The sequence below is a fragment of the Bos grunniens genome, chromosome 7 (assembly GCF_055505025.1).
Source record: "Bos grunniens cultivar Pamir isolate PY7600 chromosome 7, Bosgru_T2T1.0, whole genome shotgun sequence".
Classification (NCBI taxonomy): Eukaryota; Metazoa; Chordata; class Mammalia; order Artiodactyla; family Bovidae; genus Bos; species Bos grunniens.
Genome location: NC_141171.1, coordinates 41,174,121 through 41,191,710, shown reverse-complemented (window position 1 = coordinate 41,191,710; position 17,590 = coordinate 41,174,121). Strand labels below are relative to the sequence as shown.

The following is a 17,590-nucleotide window of genomic DNA, read 5'->3' as shown; positions in this document are numbered from 1 at the left end:
AGGATATGGAGAAAAGGGAACCCTCTTACACTGTTGGTGGGAATACAAACTAGTACAGCCACTATGGAGAACAGGTGGAGATTCCTTAAAAACCTGGAAATAGAACTGCCTTTTGACCCAGCAATTCCACTGCTGGGCATACACACCGAGGAAACCAGAATTGAAAGAGACACATATACCCCAATGTTCATTGCAGCACTATTTATAATAGCCAGGACATGGAAGCAACCTAGATGTCCATCAGCAGATGAATGGATAAGAAAGCTTTGGAACATATACACAATGGAATATTGCTCAGCCATTAAAAAGAATACATTTGAATCAGTTCTAATGAGGTGGATGAAACTGGAGCCTATTATACAGAATGAAGTAAGCCAGAAAGAAAAACACCAATACAGTATACTAATGCATATATATGGGATTTAGAAAGATGGTAATGATAACCCTGTATGTGAGACAGCAAAAGAGACACAGATGTATAGAACAGTCTTTTGGACTCTGTGGCGGGGGGGGGGGAGGGGTATGATTTGGAAGAATGGCATTGAAACAAGTATAATATCATATAAGAAACGAATCACCAGTCCAGATTCTATGCAGGATACAGGAAACTTGGGGCTGGTGCACTGGGATGACCCAGAGGGTTGGTATGGGGAGAGAGGTGAGAGGCGGGGGGGGGTGGGGGGGGGGTGGGGGGGGTGGGGGTTCAGGATTGGGAACACATGTACACCCGTGGTGGATTCATGTTGATGTATGGCAAAACCAATGCAATATTCTAAAGTAATTAGCCTCTAATTAAAATATATAAATTTAAATGTTTAAAAAAAGGCAGTGAAAAGAGACAAAGAAGGACACTGCATAATGATCAAAGGATCAATCTGAAAAGAAGATATAACAATTATAAATACATATGTACCCAACATAGGAGCACCCCAATATGTAAGGCAAATGCTGCTGCTGCTGCTGCTGCTAAGTCGCTTCAGTCGTGTCCGACTCTGTGCGACCCCATAGATGGCAGCCATCAGGCTCCACAATCCTTGGGATTCTCCAGGCAAGAACACTGGAATGGGTTGCCATTTCCTTCTCCAATGCATGAAAGTGAAAAGTGAAAGTGAAGTCACTCAGTCGTGTCCAACTCTTAGCGACCCCATGGACTGCAGCCTACCAGGCTCCTCCGTCCATGGGATTTTTCAGGCAAGAGTACTGGAGTGGGGTGCCATTAAGTATGAAAGGGGAAATTAACAATAACACAATAATAGTGGGAGAGTTTAATACCCGACTTACACCTATGGATAGATCAACTAAACAGATAATTAGCAAGGAAACACAAACTAAATTATACAATGGACCAGTTAGACTTCATTGATATCTGTAGGACATATCACCCCAAAACAATGAATTTCACCTTCTTCTCAAATGCACACGGAACCTTCTCCAGGATAGATGTCATCCTGGGCCATAAATCTAGCCTTTGGTAAATTCAAAAAAATTGAAATCATCCCAAGCATCTTTTTTGATCACAATGCGGTAAGATTAGACGTCAACTACAGGGAAAAAACTATTAAAAATACAAACATATGGAGGCTAAACAACGCACTTTTGAATAACCAACAAATCACAGAATAAATCAAAAAAGAAATCAAAATATGCATAGAAATGAATACAAATGAAAACACAACAATCCCAAACCTATGGGATTCAGTAAAAAGCAGTGCTAAGGGGAAGGTTCATAGCAATACAAGTCTACCTCAAGAAACAGGAGAGAAATCAAATAAATAAGCTAACTCTACAGCTAAAGCAACTAGGAAAAGAAGAAATGAAGAACCCCAGGGTTAGTAGAAGGCAAGAAATAATAAAAATTAGGGCAGAAATAAATGCAAAAGAAACAATTGAGACCATAGCAAAAATCAACAAAGCTAAAGCTGGTTCTTTGAGAAGATAAACAAAATAGACAAACCATTAGCCAGACTTATCAATAAAAAAAAGGGAGAAGAATCAAATCAACAAAATTAGAAATGAAAATGGAGGAATCACAACAGACAACACAGAACTACAAAGGATCATAAGAGACTACTATCGGCAAATATATGCCAATAAAATAGACAACTTGGAAGAAATGGACAAATTCTTAGAAAAGTATAACTTTCCAAAACTGAACCAGGATGAAATAGAAAATCTTAATAGACCCATCACAAGCACAGAAATTGAAACTGTAATCAGAAATCTTCCAACTAACAAAAGCCCAGGACCAGACGTCTTCACAGCTGAATTCTACCAAAATTTAGAGAATAGCTAGTACCTATCCTACTCAAATTCTTCCAGAAAATTGCAGAAGAAGGGAAACTCCCAAACTCATTCTATGAGGCCACCATCACCCTAATACCAAAACCAGGCAAAGATGCCACAAAAAAAGAAAACTACAGGCCAATATTACTGATGAACATAGATGCAAAAATCCTCAACAAAATTCTAGCAAACAGAATCCAACAACATATTCAAAAGATCATACATCATGACCAAGTAGGCTTTATCTCAGGGGTGCAAGGATTCTTCAATATCTGCAAATCAATCAATGTGATACACCACATTAACAAATTGAAAGATAAAAACCATATGATTATCTCAATAGATGCAGAGAAAGCCTTTGACAAAATTCAACATCCATTTATGATAAAAAACCTTCCAGAAGGCAAGCATAGTAGGAACATACCTCAACATAATAACAGCCATATATGATAAACCCATAGCAAACATTATCCTCAATGGTGAAAAATTGAAAGCATTTCCCCTAAAGTCAGGAACAAGACAAGGGTGCCCAATCTCACCACTACTATGCAACATAGTTTTGGAAGTTTTAGTGACAGCTATCAGAGCAGAAAAAGAAATAAAAGGAATCCAGTTTGGAAAAGAAGAAGTAAAACTCTCACTGTTTGCATATAACATAATCCTCTACATAGAAAATCCTAAAAATTACTAGAGCTAATCAATAAATACAATAAAGTTGCAGGATATAAAATTAACACAAGAAATCCCTTGCATTCCTATACACTAACAATGAGAAAACAGAAAGAGAAATTAAGAGAAACAATTCCATTCACCACTGCAACAAAAAGAAGAAAATACGTAGGAATAAGTCTACCCAAAGAAACAAAAGACCTATATATAGAAAGGAATAAAACACTGATGAAAGAGATCAAAGATAACACAAATAGATGGAGAAATACACCATGTTCATGAATTGGAAGAATCAATATAGTGAAAATGAGTATACTACCCAATACAATTTACAGATTCAATGCAATCCCTATCAAGCTACCAATGGTATTTTTCAGAAAACTAGAACAAATAATTTCACAATTTGTATGGAAATACTAAAAACTTTGAATAGTTAAAGCAATCTTGAGAAAGAAGGATGGAACTGGAGGAATCAACCTGCCTGACTTCAGGCTATACTACAAAGCTACAGTCATCAAGACAGTATGGTACTGCCACAAAGACAGAAATATAGATCAATGGAACAAAATAGAAAGCCCAGAGATAAATCCACACACCTATGGACACCTTATCTTTGACAAAGGTGGCAAGAATATACAATGGAGAAAAGACAATCTCTTTAACAAGTGGTGCTGGGAAAACTGGTCAACCACTTGTAAAAGAATGAAACTAGAACACTTTCTTGGAGAAGGCAATGGCACCCCACTCCAGTACTCTGGACTGGAAAATCCCATGGATGGAAGAGCCTGGTGGGCTGCAGTCCATGGGGTCGCTAAGAGTCAGACATGACTGAGCAACTTCACTTTCACTTTTCACTTTATGCATTGGAAAAGGAAATGGCAACCCACTCCAGTGTTCTTGCCTGGAGAATCCCAGGGACAGGGGAGGCTGGTGGGCTGCCGTCTATGGGGTCGCACAGAGTTGGACACGACTAAAGTGACTTATCAGAACACTTTCTAACACCATACACAAAAATAAACTCAAAATGGATTAAAGATCTAAGCATAAAACCAGAAACCATAAAACTCCTAGAGTAAAACATAGGCAAAACAGTCTCTGACATAAATCATAGCAGGATCCTCTATGACCCACCTCCCAGAGTAATGGAAATAAAAGTAAAAATTTTATTTAATTAGGTCTTTAATCATGTCTAATTAAACTTAAAAGCTTTTGCACAATGAAGGCAACTATAAGCAAGGTGAAAAGACAGCCATCAGAATGGGAGAAAATAATAGCAAATGAAGCAACTGACAAAGAATTAATCTCAAAAATATACAAGCAACTCCTGCAGTTCAATTCCAGAAAAATAAAAGACCCAATCAAAAAATGGTCCAAAATACTAAACAGACATTTCTCCAAAGAAGACATACAGATGGCTAACAAATACATGAAAAGATGCTCAATATCACTCATTACCAGAGAAATGCAAATCAAAACCATAATGAGGCACCATCTCAGCCCAGTCAGAATGCTGCTATCAAAAAGTCTACAAACAGTAAGTTCTGGAAAGGGTGCAGAGAAAAGGGAACCCTCTTTCACTGTTGGTGGGAATACAACTAGTACAGCCTCTATGGTGAACAGTGTGGAGATCCTTAAAAAACTGGAAATAGAACTGCCATACAACCCAGCAATCCCACTGCTGGGCATACACACTGAGGAAACCAGAATTGACAGAGATACGTGTACCCCAATGTTCATCGCAGCACTGTTTACAATAGCCAGGACATGGAAGCAACCTAGATGTCCATCGGCAGACGAATGGATAAGAAAGCTGTGGTACATATACACAATGGAATATTACTCAGCTATTAAGAAGAATGCATTTGAATCAGTTCTAATGAGGTGGATGAAACTGGAGCCTATTATACAGAGTGAAGTAAGTCAGAAAGAAAAAGTCCAATACAGTATATTAACGTATATATATGGAATTTAGAAAGATGGTATGATGACCCTATATACGAGACAGCAAAAGAGACACAGATGTAAAAACAGACTTTTGGACTCTGTAGGAGAAGGCGATGGTGGGATATTTTGAGAGAATAGCATTGAAATGTGTACAGTTTCAAACGTGAAACAGATTGCCAGTCCAGGTTCAATGAAGGAGATTGGATGTTCAGGGCTGGTGCCCTGGGATGAGAGAAGGGATGGGGAGAGAGGTAGGACGGGGTTCAGGATGGGGAACATATATACAATCATGGCTGATTCATGCCAATGTATGGCAAAAACCACTACAATATTGTAAGTAATTAGCTTCCAAAAAAAAAAAAAATTTTACATGCACCCAATGTTCATTTCAACACTATTTGCCATACCCAGGACATGGAAGCAACTAAATGTCCACCAAAAGATGAATCTATAAAGAAATTTCTGTACATATATACAATGGAATGTTACTTAGCCATAAAAAGGAGCAAAACAGTGTTACTTGCAGAGATGTGTGTGTATCTAGAGATTGTCATACAGAAAAAATGTCAAAAGAAAAAAACAAATATCATATCAGTTCAGTTCAGTTCAGTCACTCAGTCGTGTCCAACTCTTTGTGACCCCATTAATCGCTGCACGCCAGGCCTCCCTGTCCATCACCAACTTCCGGAGTTCACTCAAGCTCAAATCCATCAACTCGGTGATGCCATACAGCCATCTCATTCTCTGTCGTTCCCTTCTCCTCCTGCCTCCAATCCCTCCCAGCATCAGGGTCTTTTCCAATGACTCAACTCTTCACATGAGGTGGCCAAAGTACTGGAGTTTCAGCGTTAGCATCAGTCCTTCCAAAGAACACCCAGGACCGATCTCCTTTAGAATGGACTAGTTGGATCTCCTTGCAGTCCAAGGGACTCTCAAGAGTCTTCTCCAGCACCACAGTTCAAAAGCATCAATTCTTTGGTGCTCAGCTTTCTTCACAGTCCAACTCTCACATCCATACATGACCACAGGAAAAACCATAGCCCTGACTAGACAGACCTTTGCTGGCAAAGTAATGTCTCTGCTTTACAATATGCTATCTAGGTTGGTCATAACTTTCCTTCCAAGGAGTAAGTGCCTTTTAATTTCATGGCTGCAATCACCATCTGCACTGATTTTGGAGCCCCCCAAAATAAAGTCTGACAGTATTTCCACTGTTTCCCCATCTATTTCCCATAAAGTGATGGGACCAGATGCCATGATCATTGTTTTCTGAATGTTGAGCTTTAAGCCAACTTTTTCACTCTCCACTTTCACCTTAATCAAGTGGTTTTTTAGTTCCTCTTCACTTTCTGCCATAAGGGTGGTGTCACCTGCATATCTGAGGTTATTGATATTTCTCCTGGCAATCTTGATTCCAGCTTGTACTTCCTCCAGCACAGCATTTCTCATGATGTACTCTGCATATAAGTTAAATAAGCAGGGTGACAATATACAGCCTTGATGTACTCCTTTTCCTATTTGGAACCAGTATTTTGTTCCATGTCCGGTTCTAATTGTTGCTTCCTGACCTGCATACAGGCTTCTCAAGAGACAGGTCAGGTGGTCTGGTATTCCTATCTCTTTCAGAATTTTCCACAGTTTATTGTGATCCACATAGTCAAAGGCTTTGGTGTAGCCAATAAAGCAGAAATAGATGTTTTTTTGGAACTTTCTTGCCTTTTCCATGATCCAGTGGATGTTGGCAATTTGATCTCTGGTTCCTCTGCCTTTTCTAAAACCAGCTTGTACATCAGGAAGTTCACGGTTCATGTATTGCTGAAGCCTGGCTTGGAGAATTTTGAGCATTACTTTACTAGCGTGTGAGATGAGTGCAACTGTGCAGTCGTTTGAGCATTCTTTGGCATTGCTTTTCTTTGGGATTGGAATGAAAACTGACCTTTTCCAGTCCTGTGGCCACTGCTGAGTTTTCCAAATTTGCTGGCATATTGACTGCAGCACTTTCACAGCATCATCTTTCAGGATTTGAAATAGCTCAACTGGTATCCATCACCTCCACTAGTTTTGTTCGTAGTGATGCTTCCTAAGGCCCACTTGACTTCACATTCCAGGATGTCTGGCTCTAGGTCAGTGATCACACCATCGTGATTATCTGGGTCCTGAAGCTCTTTTTTGTACAGTTCTCCTGTGTATTCTTGCCACCTCTTCTTAATATCTTCTGCTTCTGTTAGGTCCATACCATTTCTGTCCTTTATTGAGCCCATCTTTGCATGAAATGTTCCCTTGGTATCTCTAATTTTCTTGAAGAGACCTCTAGTCTTTCCTATTCTGTTATTTTCCTCTATTTCTTTGCATTGATCCCTGAGGAAGGCTTTCTTATCTCTCCTTGCTCTTCTTTGAAATTCTGGCTATCTTTAGAATGGCGGCTGTGATGGACCACACAGAAGTGTGGCCAAGAGGAGCTACCCCTCGCCTGAGGTCAGGGCAGCGACCGAGAATTCCAGGCTGTGGTGGCACAGAAGCAGCTAAAAGGAGCTAACCACGTCTGAGGTCAGGGGCACCGGCCAAGACAAGCTACCCCATGCCCGAGGTCAGGGGTGTGAGCCAAGAGGAGCTACCCCACGCTCAAGGTCAGGGGCAGTGGCCAAGAGGTGCTACCCCATGCCCAAGGTCAGGGGTGGCAGCCGAGAAGAGATACCCCACACCCGAGGTCAGGGGTGGTGGCTGAGAGGAGTAACCCCACGTCCAAAGAGCAGTGGCTGCATGGTTTTGCAAGAAGGCCAAGAGGAGCTACTCCATATTCAAGGTCAGGAGGAGAGGCTGTGAGGAGATACCCCTCATCCAAGGTAAGGAGCAGCGGCTCCACTTTGCTGGAGCAGCCGTGAAGAGATAATCCACTTCCAAGATAAGAGAAACCCAAGTAAGATGGTAGGTGTTGCAAGAGGGCATCAGAGGGCAGACACACTAAAACCATAATCACAAAAAACTAGCCAATCTGATCACACGAACCACAGCCTTGTCTAACTCAATGAAACTAAGCCATGCTGTCTGGGGCCACCCAGGATGCGCGGATCATGGTGGAGAGGTCTGATAGAATGTGATCCACTGGAGAAGGGAATGGCAAGCCACTTCAGTATTCTTGCCTTGAGAACCCCATGAACAGTATGAAAATGTAAAATGACAGGATACTGAAAGAGGAACTCCCCAGGTAGGTAGGTGCCCAATTATGCTACTGGACATCGTGGAGAAATAACTCCAGAAAGACTGAAGGGATGGAGCCAAAGCAAAAGCAATACCCATTGTGGATGTTACTGGTGATAGAAGCAAGGTCCGATGCTGTAAAGAGCAATATTGCATAGGAACCTGGAATGTCAGGCCCATGAATCAAGGCAAATTGGAAGTGGTCAAACAGGACATGGCAAGAGTGAACGTCGACATTCTAGGGATCAGCGAACTAAAACGGACTGGAATGGGTGAATTTAACTCAGATGACCATTATATCCACTACTCTGGGCAGGATATAAGAAATGGAGTAGCCATCATGGTCAACAAAAGAGTCCAAAATGCAGTACTTGGATGCAATCTCAAAAATGACAGAATGATCTCTGTTCGTTTCCAAGGCAAACCATTCAATATCACACTAATCCAAGCCTATGCCCCAACCGTAACGCTGAAGAAGCTGAAGTTGAACAGTTCTATGAAGACCTACAAGACCTTTTACAACTAACACCCAAAAAAGATGTCCTTCTCACTATAGGGGACTGGAATGCAAAAGTAGGAAGTTAAGAAACACCTGGAGTAACAGGCAAATTTGTCCTTGCAGTATGGAATGAAGTGGGGCAAAGGCTAATAGAGTTTTGCCAGGAGAATACACTTGTCATAGCAAACACCCTCTTCCAACAACACAAGAGAAGACTGTATACATGGACATCATCAGATGGTCAACACCCAAATCAGATTGATTATATTCTTTGCAGCCAAAGATGGAGAAGCTCTATACAGTCAGCAAAAACAAGACTGGGAGCTGACTGTGGCTCAGATCATGAACTCCTTATTGCCAAATTCAGACTTAAATTGAAGAAAGTAGGGAAAACCACTAGACCATTCAGGTATGACCTAAATCAAATCCCTTATAATTATACAGTGTAAGTGAGAAATAGATTTAAGGGACTAGATCTGATAGACAGAGTGCCTGATGAACTATGGATGGAGGTTCATGACATTGTACAGGAGACAGGGATCAAGACCATCCCCACGGAAAAGAAATGCAACAAAGCAAAATGGCTGTCTGGGGGAGGCCTTACAAATAGCTGTGAAAAGAAGAGAAGTGAAAAGCAAAGGAGAAAGGAAAGATATAAGCATCTGAACTCAGAGTTCCAAATATCATATAGTATCACTTATATGTGGAATCTAGAAAAATGGTATAAATACACTGTCTTCAAAGTAGAAATAGAGTCACAGATATAGAGAACAAACTTATAGACACCAAAAGGGGAGAGAGGTGAGATGAATGGGAGATTAGGTTGACATTTATATGGTATTATGAATAAAATAGATAACCAATGAGAACCTACTGTATAGAATAGGGAACTCTACTCAGTGATCTGTGGTGATGTAAATGGGAAATAAATCTAAAAATGATTGGATATATGTATACATATAACTTATTTACTTTGCTGGATGGCAGAAATTAACAACACATGGTGAAGCAGCTATACTCCAGGAAAAAAAATAAATAAATCTCAACACCAAAAAAAAAAAAAAAAGAATAATGTTGTAGAATAAAATTTACCATACAAAACCAATTGCTCTATTGTTATGTCCTAACAATAACTTATCTGAAAATAATATTGGCAAAAAATATTCACTTTAAATAACATCAGAAATAAAATACTAATAGATTTAAGCCAGCAGATTAAAAACTTCTGCACTGATTATCTCTAGTACTTTTCTGGTTACATCTTTAGGATTTCTATGTATAATAGCATGTCATCTGTAAACAAGGATAATTACTTCTTTTCCTATGTAGATTCCTTTTATTTCTTTTTCTTCTCTGACTGCCATGGCTAGGACTTCCAGAACTATGTTGATTAAAATTGGTGAGGGTGGACATCCTTTTCTTGTTCTTGATCTGTGAGGAAATGCTTTCAGTTTTTCACTATTGAGAATGATGTTTGCTGTATGTTTGTCATATATGCCCTGTGTTATGTTGAGTTAGGCTCCCTCTGTGATCACTCTCTGGATTTTTTTTTATCATAAACTTGATAAAAAGTTGAACATTGTCAAAAGCTTTTTTCTGCATCTATCAAGATAATCCCATGGTTTTTATTCTTCAGTTTGTTAATACATTGAAGAATTCTTGCATCACTGGGGTAAATCTCACCTGATCATGTTGAATGGTCCTTTTAATATTTTTTTAAATTCAATTTGCTAGTATTTTGTTGAGGCTTTCTGTGTTTACCAGTGATATTGGCCTATAATTTTCCTTTTTGTTTGTATTATCTCTGTATAGTTTTGGATGGGGATGACAGTGACCTCATAGAATGAGTTTGGGATTGTCCCTTCCTCTGAAATCATTTGCAGTTCTTTGAGAAGGTTAGGTGTTAGCTTTTCTCTAAATGTTTGACAGGCTTTGCCTGTGAAGCCAACTGTTCCTGGACCTTTGTTTGTTGGAAGTTTTAAATCCCAGTTTCAATTTTGTTACTTGTGATTGGTCTGATCATATTTTCTATTTCTCCTTGGTTCATTTTTGGGAGGGTATACCATTCCAAGAATTTCTCTACTTCTAAGTTGTTCATTTTATTGATGTATAGCTGCTTACATGTGTTTTTGATTTTTATTTCCTTGATGATTAGTGATGTTGGACTTTACATTTACCTGTTAGTTAATTTAATATTTCCTTTAGTGTTATCTCTATATAAGTCCTTTCCCCATTTTCAACTATTACCTTTAATAATGAATTATGAGTTCCTTATATATACTGAATATTAACTCCATATCACATATATAGTTTGTACATATTCCATTCCATATGCTGATTTATTTTATCTTGATGATTACTTGCTGTGCAGAAGAATCTTTTAGTTTAAAATAGTCCCTTCATTTATTTTTGTTTTATTTTCTTGTGCCTTTGATGTCATAGTAAAAGATTATTTACAAAGACCAAAGTCAAAAAGACTTTCCCTGACGTTTTTTGCTAGCAGTTTTACAGTTGAGTCTTACATTTAATTCTTTAGTTTGAGCTGATTACTTTGTATTACACAAACTTTCATAACAATGGCCAGACAACACATGAAAAGATTCCATCATTAGTCATCAGAAATGTAAAGTGAAGCATCAAGTACACTATATAATTACTATAAAAAGTAAAAAAAAAAAAATGTATGAAAGTGGGAATGTAAAAAGCTGTAATGACTTTGGAAATCTTATGGTAATTTTTTGTTAAATAATAGAGCACTTACCACATGAGCTAGCAATTGCCTTCCTAGCTGTTTAATCAAGTGAAATGAACCATATATGCAGCAAGGATGTGGAAATAGAAGTTTATATTAGTTTTGTTTTCATTTACCCCAAATTGGAAATAATCTAATTATCTACCAACATGCAAATAGATAATTAAACTTTGATATTTATATTCATTCAAAGAAATAGAAATCAATATAATAAAAAGTAACAGACATACAAAACACACAGCAGCATGGGAAAGTATCTATCATGGTAGATGACAGAAAAGAATATATGACCCATGGATTCTATATAATAAATAAGCAAAGCTATATTATTTGTCACTAAGCTATAGTGACAAAAAGAAAAATGTTCATTGCTTGAGTCTAAGGGGGGAATAATGTGAGAGTAAAGGGCATGAGGAAGCTTTGTGTAGTATATGAGTGCTATATTTTTTACTGTGGTTCGAATTATGTATGTGTATACTTTTGTGAAAATCATTCAGCTCTATATTTATAATGGGTGCATTTTATTATGAGTAAATTATAGCTTTAAACATTTATAAAATGATATCATCTCTTACCTTTAGAATAGCAATACTCAGTGGGAACACTGTTAATACCTTGGGTAGGGGATTTGAAATTCTTGGATAAGGATTCTTTTTTTTTTTTTTTTTTCTAATTTTATTTTATTTTTAAACTTTACATAATTGTATTAGTTTTGCCAAATATCAAAATGAATCCGCCACAGGTATACATGTGTTCCCCATCCCGAACCCTCCTCCCTCCTCCCTCCCCATACCATCCCTCTGGGCGGTCCCAGTGCACCAGCCCCAAGCATCCAGCATCGTGCATCGAACCTGGACTGGCAACTCGTTTCCTACATGATATTTTACATCTTATCTAAGCAACTTTCATAATAATATTAACACATGAAACCAACATTTCATGATACTGGAAATAAAAACTATCTCCACACATTTTCAAATATCTCTTGGTGACTTCTACTGCCTCATTGACTACTGGTTTATAATCTATTTCTTTAATACATAAGAGTTTGACCTACTTGGCATTTATTTGTGCTTTTGTTTTACTTACATGTGGGATAACCAACTGTTTATAAAACAACATGCTAAACAGACATTATTTTCTGTGAGTAATTTAAACAACCTCAAACTTACATTGCTAATTCTCTTTTCATCGCATGTATATGAACAGCATCTATTTTATTTTATTCACTATTCTAGCTGCTTTCTTCTTCTGATACTGAGGTTTGTAATGCTTTCGTTCTCTCTGCACATATGTACTATGCTTCCTCTGTAACTATTTGTGAAATGACTCAATCCTAGTATTGGCTAGAGTGGGCAATCTTGTTTTCCACATACCCTTGGCAAATGCTTTTGAGTTGAGTTATTTGCTATCAAAAGATGTCAAACCAGTGTTGTTTTTTGTTCATTTGCTTTATTGAAAAGAAAGATTTTTCAATGTGAATGCAGCTTGTATTTTGTATGCTAGAGAATACCATCTTCTGTGGTGGCTGACACATTGAGACACAATACTGAAATTATAGGTGAAGGATGAACTCTATGGGCAGTGGCAATCAGTTAAGCCATTTAGGAGAATATTTCTTCAGTTTCTGTGGAGATATTTCAAATGCTTCTCACACTTTGTCTTTTCCTTTGACCCCCAAGAGGAGAATACTCTGACTTTCACCAAAGGAAAGCCCTCAGAGAATTTCTGCAGGTAGATGTCCCACGGTAGATGCCAGTTCTCCAAGTCTCAAGGCTGATGAAATCCTAATACTTCTCCCAAGGGGATCTCAGACCATGTCTTTACCTACATCATGGCCACAGGGACAAACAAAGTGAGAAAAAAGAAAAAAACATGCAAGGAATTTTGTGTTTATCTGTAGCATAGATTGTGTGTCAAAGTCAATGGCATAGCAGGGAGCAGATCCCTCAGCTTATTTCCCTCATAAACTAATTGAATACAGTGCAATATAATTCATGAATAGTATGAAAAGGAGCATTTAAAGAAATCATAAATAATAGCCTTAAGTTTCTGAAAAACAACCAAAAAATATAGGCTGTGAGTATACCTGGGTGGATATAACTTGTGTTATTTCTCACTTTTCTAGAGACCAGTAGTGTTACATGACAATACTTTCTATCATTTAGATTATTTCTGTGATTTGAGGCAGTTTCTCAGATATGTATTTGGCATGCAAGAAGAGTTATTATGGCTTATCAATTAAAACATCAAATAAGTAAAAATATATGTAAGTTTCTCTTTGTATTTAAATGCTATTATATTTTTCTAAAAGTGCTAAATAATTTTCATTTTTATCATTGTTTCCTACTGCCGCTGCTGCTGCTAAGTCACTTCAATTGTGTCCGACTCTGTACGACCCCATAGACAGCAGCCCACCAGGCTCCCCCGTCCCTAGGGTTCTCCAGGCAAGAATACTGGAGTGGATTTCCATTTCCTTCTCCAATGCATGAAAGTGAAAAGTGAAAGTGAAGTCACTCAGCTCTGTGCGACTCTGTGACCCCATGGACTGCAGCCTACTAGGCTCCTCCATCCATGGGATTTTCCAGGCAAGAGTACTGGAGTGGGTAGCCATTGCCTTCTCTGTTTGTTTCCTACTAAGTACATAAAAAAAAAAAAATATATATATATATATATAGTTGGAGAGTGAACAACTCCCCTCTGCCTAATGGTAGAATTATATAATTTTGAAAAAGAAAAGATATTTTCTTTGGGGATGGCATTGAATTAATTTTATTGTTAAATTTCTACTTATATTCCTTCCAAATAGACAGTTTTCTTTCCTTTTGTTAATTCTAGGAGAATAGTAAAAGTAACAATGGAAAATTAGTCATGTGACATGCTATATCATGACTAAATAGTATGCTATTTGTTGTTCAGCTGCTCGTTGTATCTGACTCTTTGCAACCTCATGGACTGTAGCACAGCAGGCTTCCCTGTCCTTCACCATCTCCTGGAGTTTGCTCAAACTCTTGTCCATTGAATTGGTGATGCCCACAACCATCTCATCTTCTGTCATCCCCTTCTTCTCCTGCCTTCAATCTTTCCCAGTTATATAGATAATAGCGATGAGATAACTTCGGCACATGAGTTTGAGCAAACTCCAGAAGATAGTGTAGGACAGGGAAGCCTGGCATGTTGCATTCCGTGGGGTTACAAAGAGCTGGACATGACTGAGTGACTGAATCACACTTCAGACACATGGTCTTACAAAAAGAATATAAATATTAATATTTTTCTTGTGATACCAGAGTATCAAACTCAACAAATACATTAAAAAATTTTTGTCCCGGTTCTTTTCCCAAAATGGCTTTCTTAAATTATATATTCTAGGTCAATTTCTAGTGATATTTTTAAAAATACTTTTGAACACTGCAATAACTGGCTTTAAAAGCACAATTTTATTTTTATTACTCAGAGTAATGTGACAAAAATCTTAGAAGTTTTAGGGGATTAATATCAAACATTGGTTTAAATTTTTATCATATATATCCTGAAAAGTTCTACTTTATTGTAAGAACACCACAGGAAGCATGAAGGCTATGGCATAAAGCCTATATACATTTCTCTATAGAGGTTTATGATTCAAAACTTCCATAGACGTTTACAACAGAAATCTGTGGACATGAACCGTATTGCTTTCATATTCCATTTAGCTGGTTTTTCATTGTGATATAGAAGATATAAAGTCTATATTTTTATTGTCAGAACTTTTATTTAAATGACAAATATACATATTTTACATATACAAAGTTTTAATATGCATATTAAGATTGTTTTCTATTATAATTTGCATTTATCATCTAGATATTTTGGCACCAGAGCACATATATACATAGATACAACAGTTGAAAACATTGTTTCTTTAAAACAAGATTTCTTGTTCTTCTAAATTTTGATAAGAAATAGTTACAACTTTAGTTATAAATATTATATTATGCACTTAAAAATGCTATATGCATTGAAGGATGAGTGGATTTGTGACTTTAATATTAATTTTTTGACTGCTCCTAAACAACTGAATGACTTCACTTTCTTTTTTTCTATAGTTCCTTTTGGAGAAGGAAATGGCAACCTACTCCAGTGTTCTTGCCTGAAGAATCCCATGGACAGAGGGGCCTGGTGGGCTATAGTCTATGGGGTTGCAAAGAGTTGGACACGACTAAGCAACTAACACACACACACAAGCAATGTAGGAGATATTAGTAGATGCAATGATTTTAAAAACAAAGACTAAAAATGCCAAAATAATATTTATGAACAAAAACTTGTCCATAAATGTCAAATTCACACTTTTTAAAAAAATTATCTGCAGATAGTTTGCTCATCTACCAATTTCCCACCAAACCCTAAAGGATTCCATGCAACAGGGTTTATAGTGTTAAAAATGTAGGCCATTGTTTGTCTATATAAGGCTACTAGTATGGCCCAGGGGGTCTATTCTGAGAGTGCCCACCCCCAATGCACTGGCCTCTGATCCACCTGCTGTTCATTTCTTCACCCTCCTCTAATGTCTAGGATGTGAAATCTTCAGCGATGTGATAATGGCATGCTTGTTCCAAATGGCCACAATTTTATATATTAGTTGATCTGCAGTTGCTTAAAACGACCTACTTGGATATACTATATCACCCTCAAACTAAAGTGATGTAATTAGGAAAAATACTTATTTGTTTAGTTTCTTCATTTGTAAAGTAGATTATTAGACTGCTTACCTTTGTGGTTTATTTCATAAACTAGATAAATTAAATGATGTAAAAATACTTATAAAGATACCAATTATTTTTGCCAGACATTAATCTTTATTGTTTGTCTAATATCATCATGAAATAAATATGAAATATTCCTTCCTTGCTTATCTGCCATATTCTATGTTTTGTTCATTCATTCCAGACCAAGAAGATGAGACATGAATGTGGCAAATCAAACAAGAGTAACAGAATTTATTTTTCTTGGATTTTCTGGTGTTCTCTATCTAAGGCTTGCATTATTTGTGATTTTTCTCACTGTATATCTGCTCTCTCTCATGGGAAACACCCTCATCATCTTCATTGTTCTCACGGATTCCACACTTCAAACACCCATGTACATTTTTTTAGGAAATTTGTCCTTTCTAGAGATCTGGTACACGACAGCCACAGTGCCTAAATTGCTGGCCACTTGTCTCTCACAGGTTGTTACCATTTCCGTTTCCGGTTGTATAACCCAGTACTACTTTTTTTTCTCTTTGGGGGCTACAGAGTGCATCCTGTTGGCTGTGATGGCCTATGACCGATACCTGGCTATATGCAGCCCTCTAAGATACTCATTCCTCATGCGTCTCCAGGTATGCATGCAGTTTTCAGCTGGATCTTGGATTGGGGGCTTCATTGCCCCTCTCCCACCTACCATACTCATCTCTTACCTAAACTTTTGTGGACCCCAGAAGATCAATCATTTCTTCTGTGACTCAGACCCAATTTTTAAACTCTCCTGCTCAGATACATTCTTGGTGGAGGCTTTGGGTTACACATGCAGCTCTGTTGTGATTCTAAGTTCTTTTCTTCTCACTATGTCGTCCTATGGGAATATTGTGGTCACAATAATCAAGCTATCTTCCCGAGAGGCTCGGAAGAAAACTTTCTCCACCTGCGCCTCCCACCTCACTGTGGTCACCATCTATTATGGCACCATTATCTTTGCCTATGTTCGTCCTCCAGCCAAGTACAACTTTACCATGGGTAAAGTGATTTCAGTATTCTACTGTGTAGTCACTCCGTTGGTAAATCCTCTTGTATACACCCTAAGAAACAAAGATGTGAAGAAAGCTTTCAGGAAAGTTCTAGCACGAAAGAGGTTGCTCTCGGCCAGACACATGCAGAATATTTGAGAGATCAACTAAAACAAGTAGTTTAGAATTGATTCCCAAACCAGATCTGCAAATGATAACTATTTAAAATTATGTAAATGATACCACTTAATATGGACATATCTGTACTTTTCATTTTGGTTTGAATTCTGCTGTAGTAGGTATTCTGTAATTACTATGTTCAAGAAGACCTCAGTGCAATGTCATAATAGTAAAAAAGAGACAAATAACATAAATTTCCTGTCCATGAGACATTTACAATGGGAAAATTGTCTAATTTAGTCCCATATTATGGTTAGGTTGATTTTTTAAGTAATTTATATCTTAATAGTAATCATGGGCCAGAATTTGTTTCTGT

The 17,590-nt window shown here is 37.7% G+C and overlaps 1 protein-coding gene across 1 annotated transcript; it reads left to right on the top strand.

Annotated features, from left to right (window-relative positions):
* The first annotated feature begins 16,293 nt into the window (after window positions 1-16,293).
* LOC147369189 (olfactory receptor 6F1-like) lies at window positions 16,294-17,365 on the top strand. Its single transcript, XM_086413611.1, has one exon. It carries the CDS (start codon window positions 16,294-16,296, stop codon window positions 17,251-17,253), a length of 960 nt encoding a protein of 319 aa, XP_086269737.1. The 3' UTR covers window positions 17,254-17,365.
* The last annotated feature ends 225 nt before the right edge of the window (window positions 17,366-17,590 follow it).

What these genes read in the sequence shown, in the direction of transcription:
- LOC147369189 (XM_086413611.1), top strand. Translation starts at nt 16,294, where the DNA reads ATGAATGTGGCAAATCAAACAAGAGTAACAGAATTTATTTTTCTTGGA.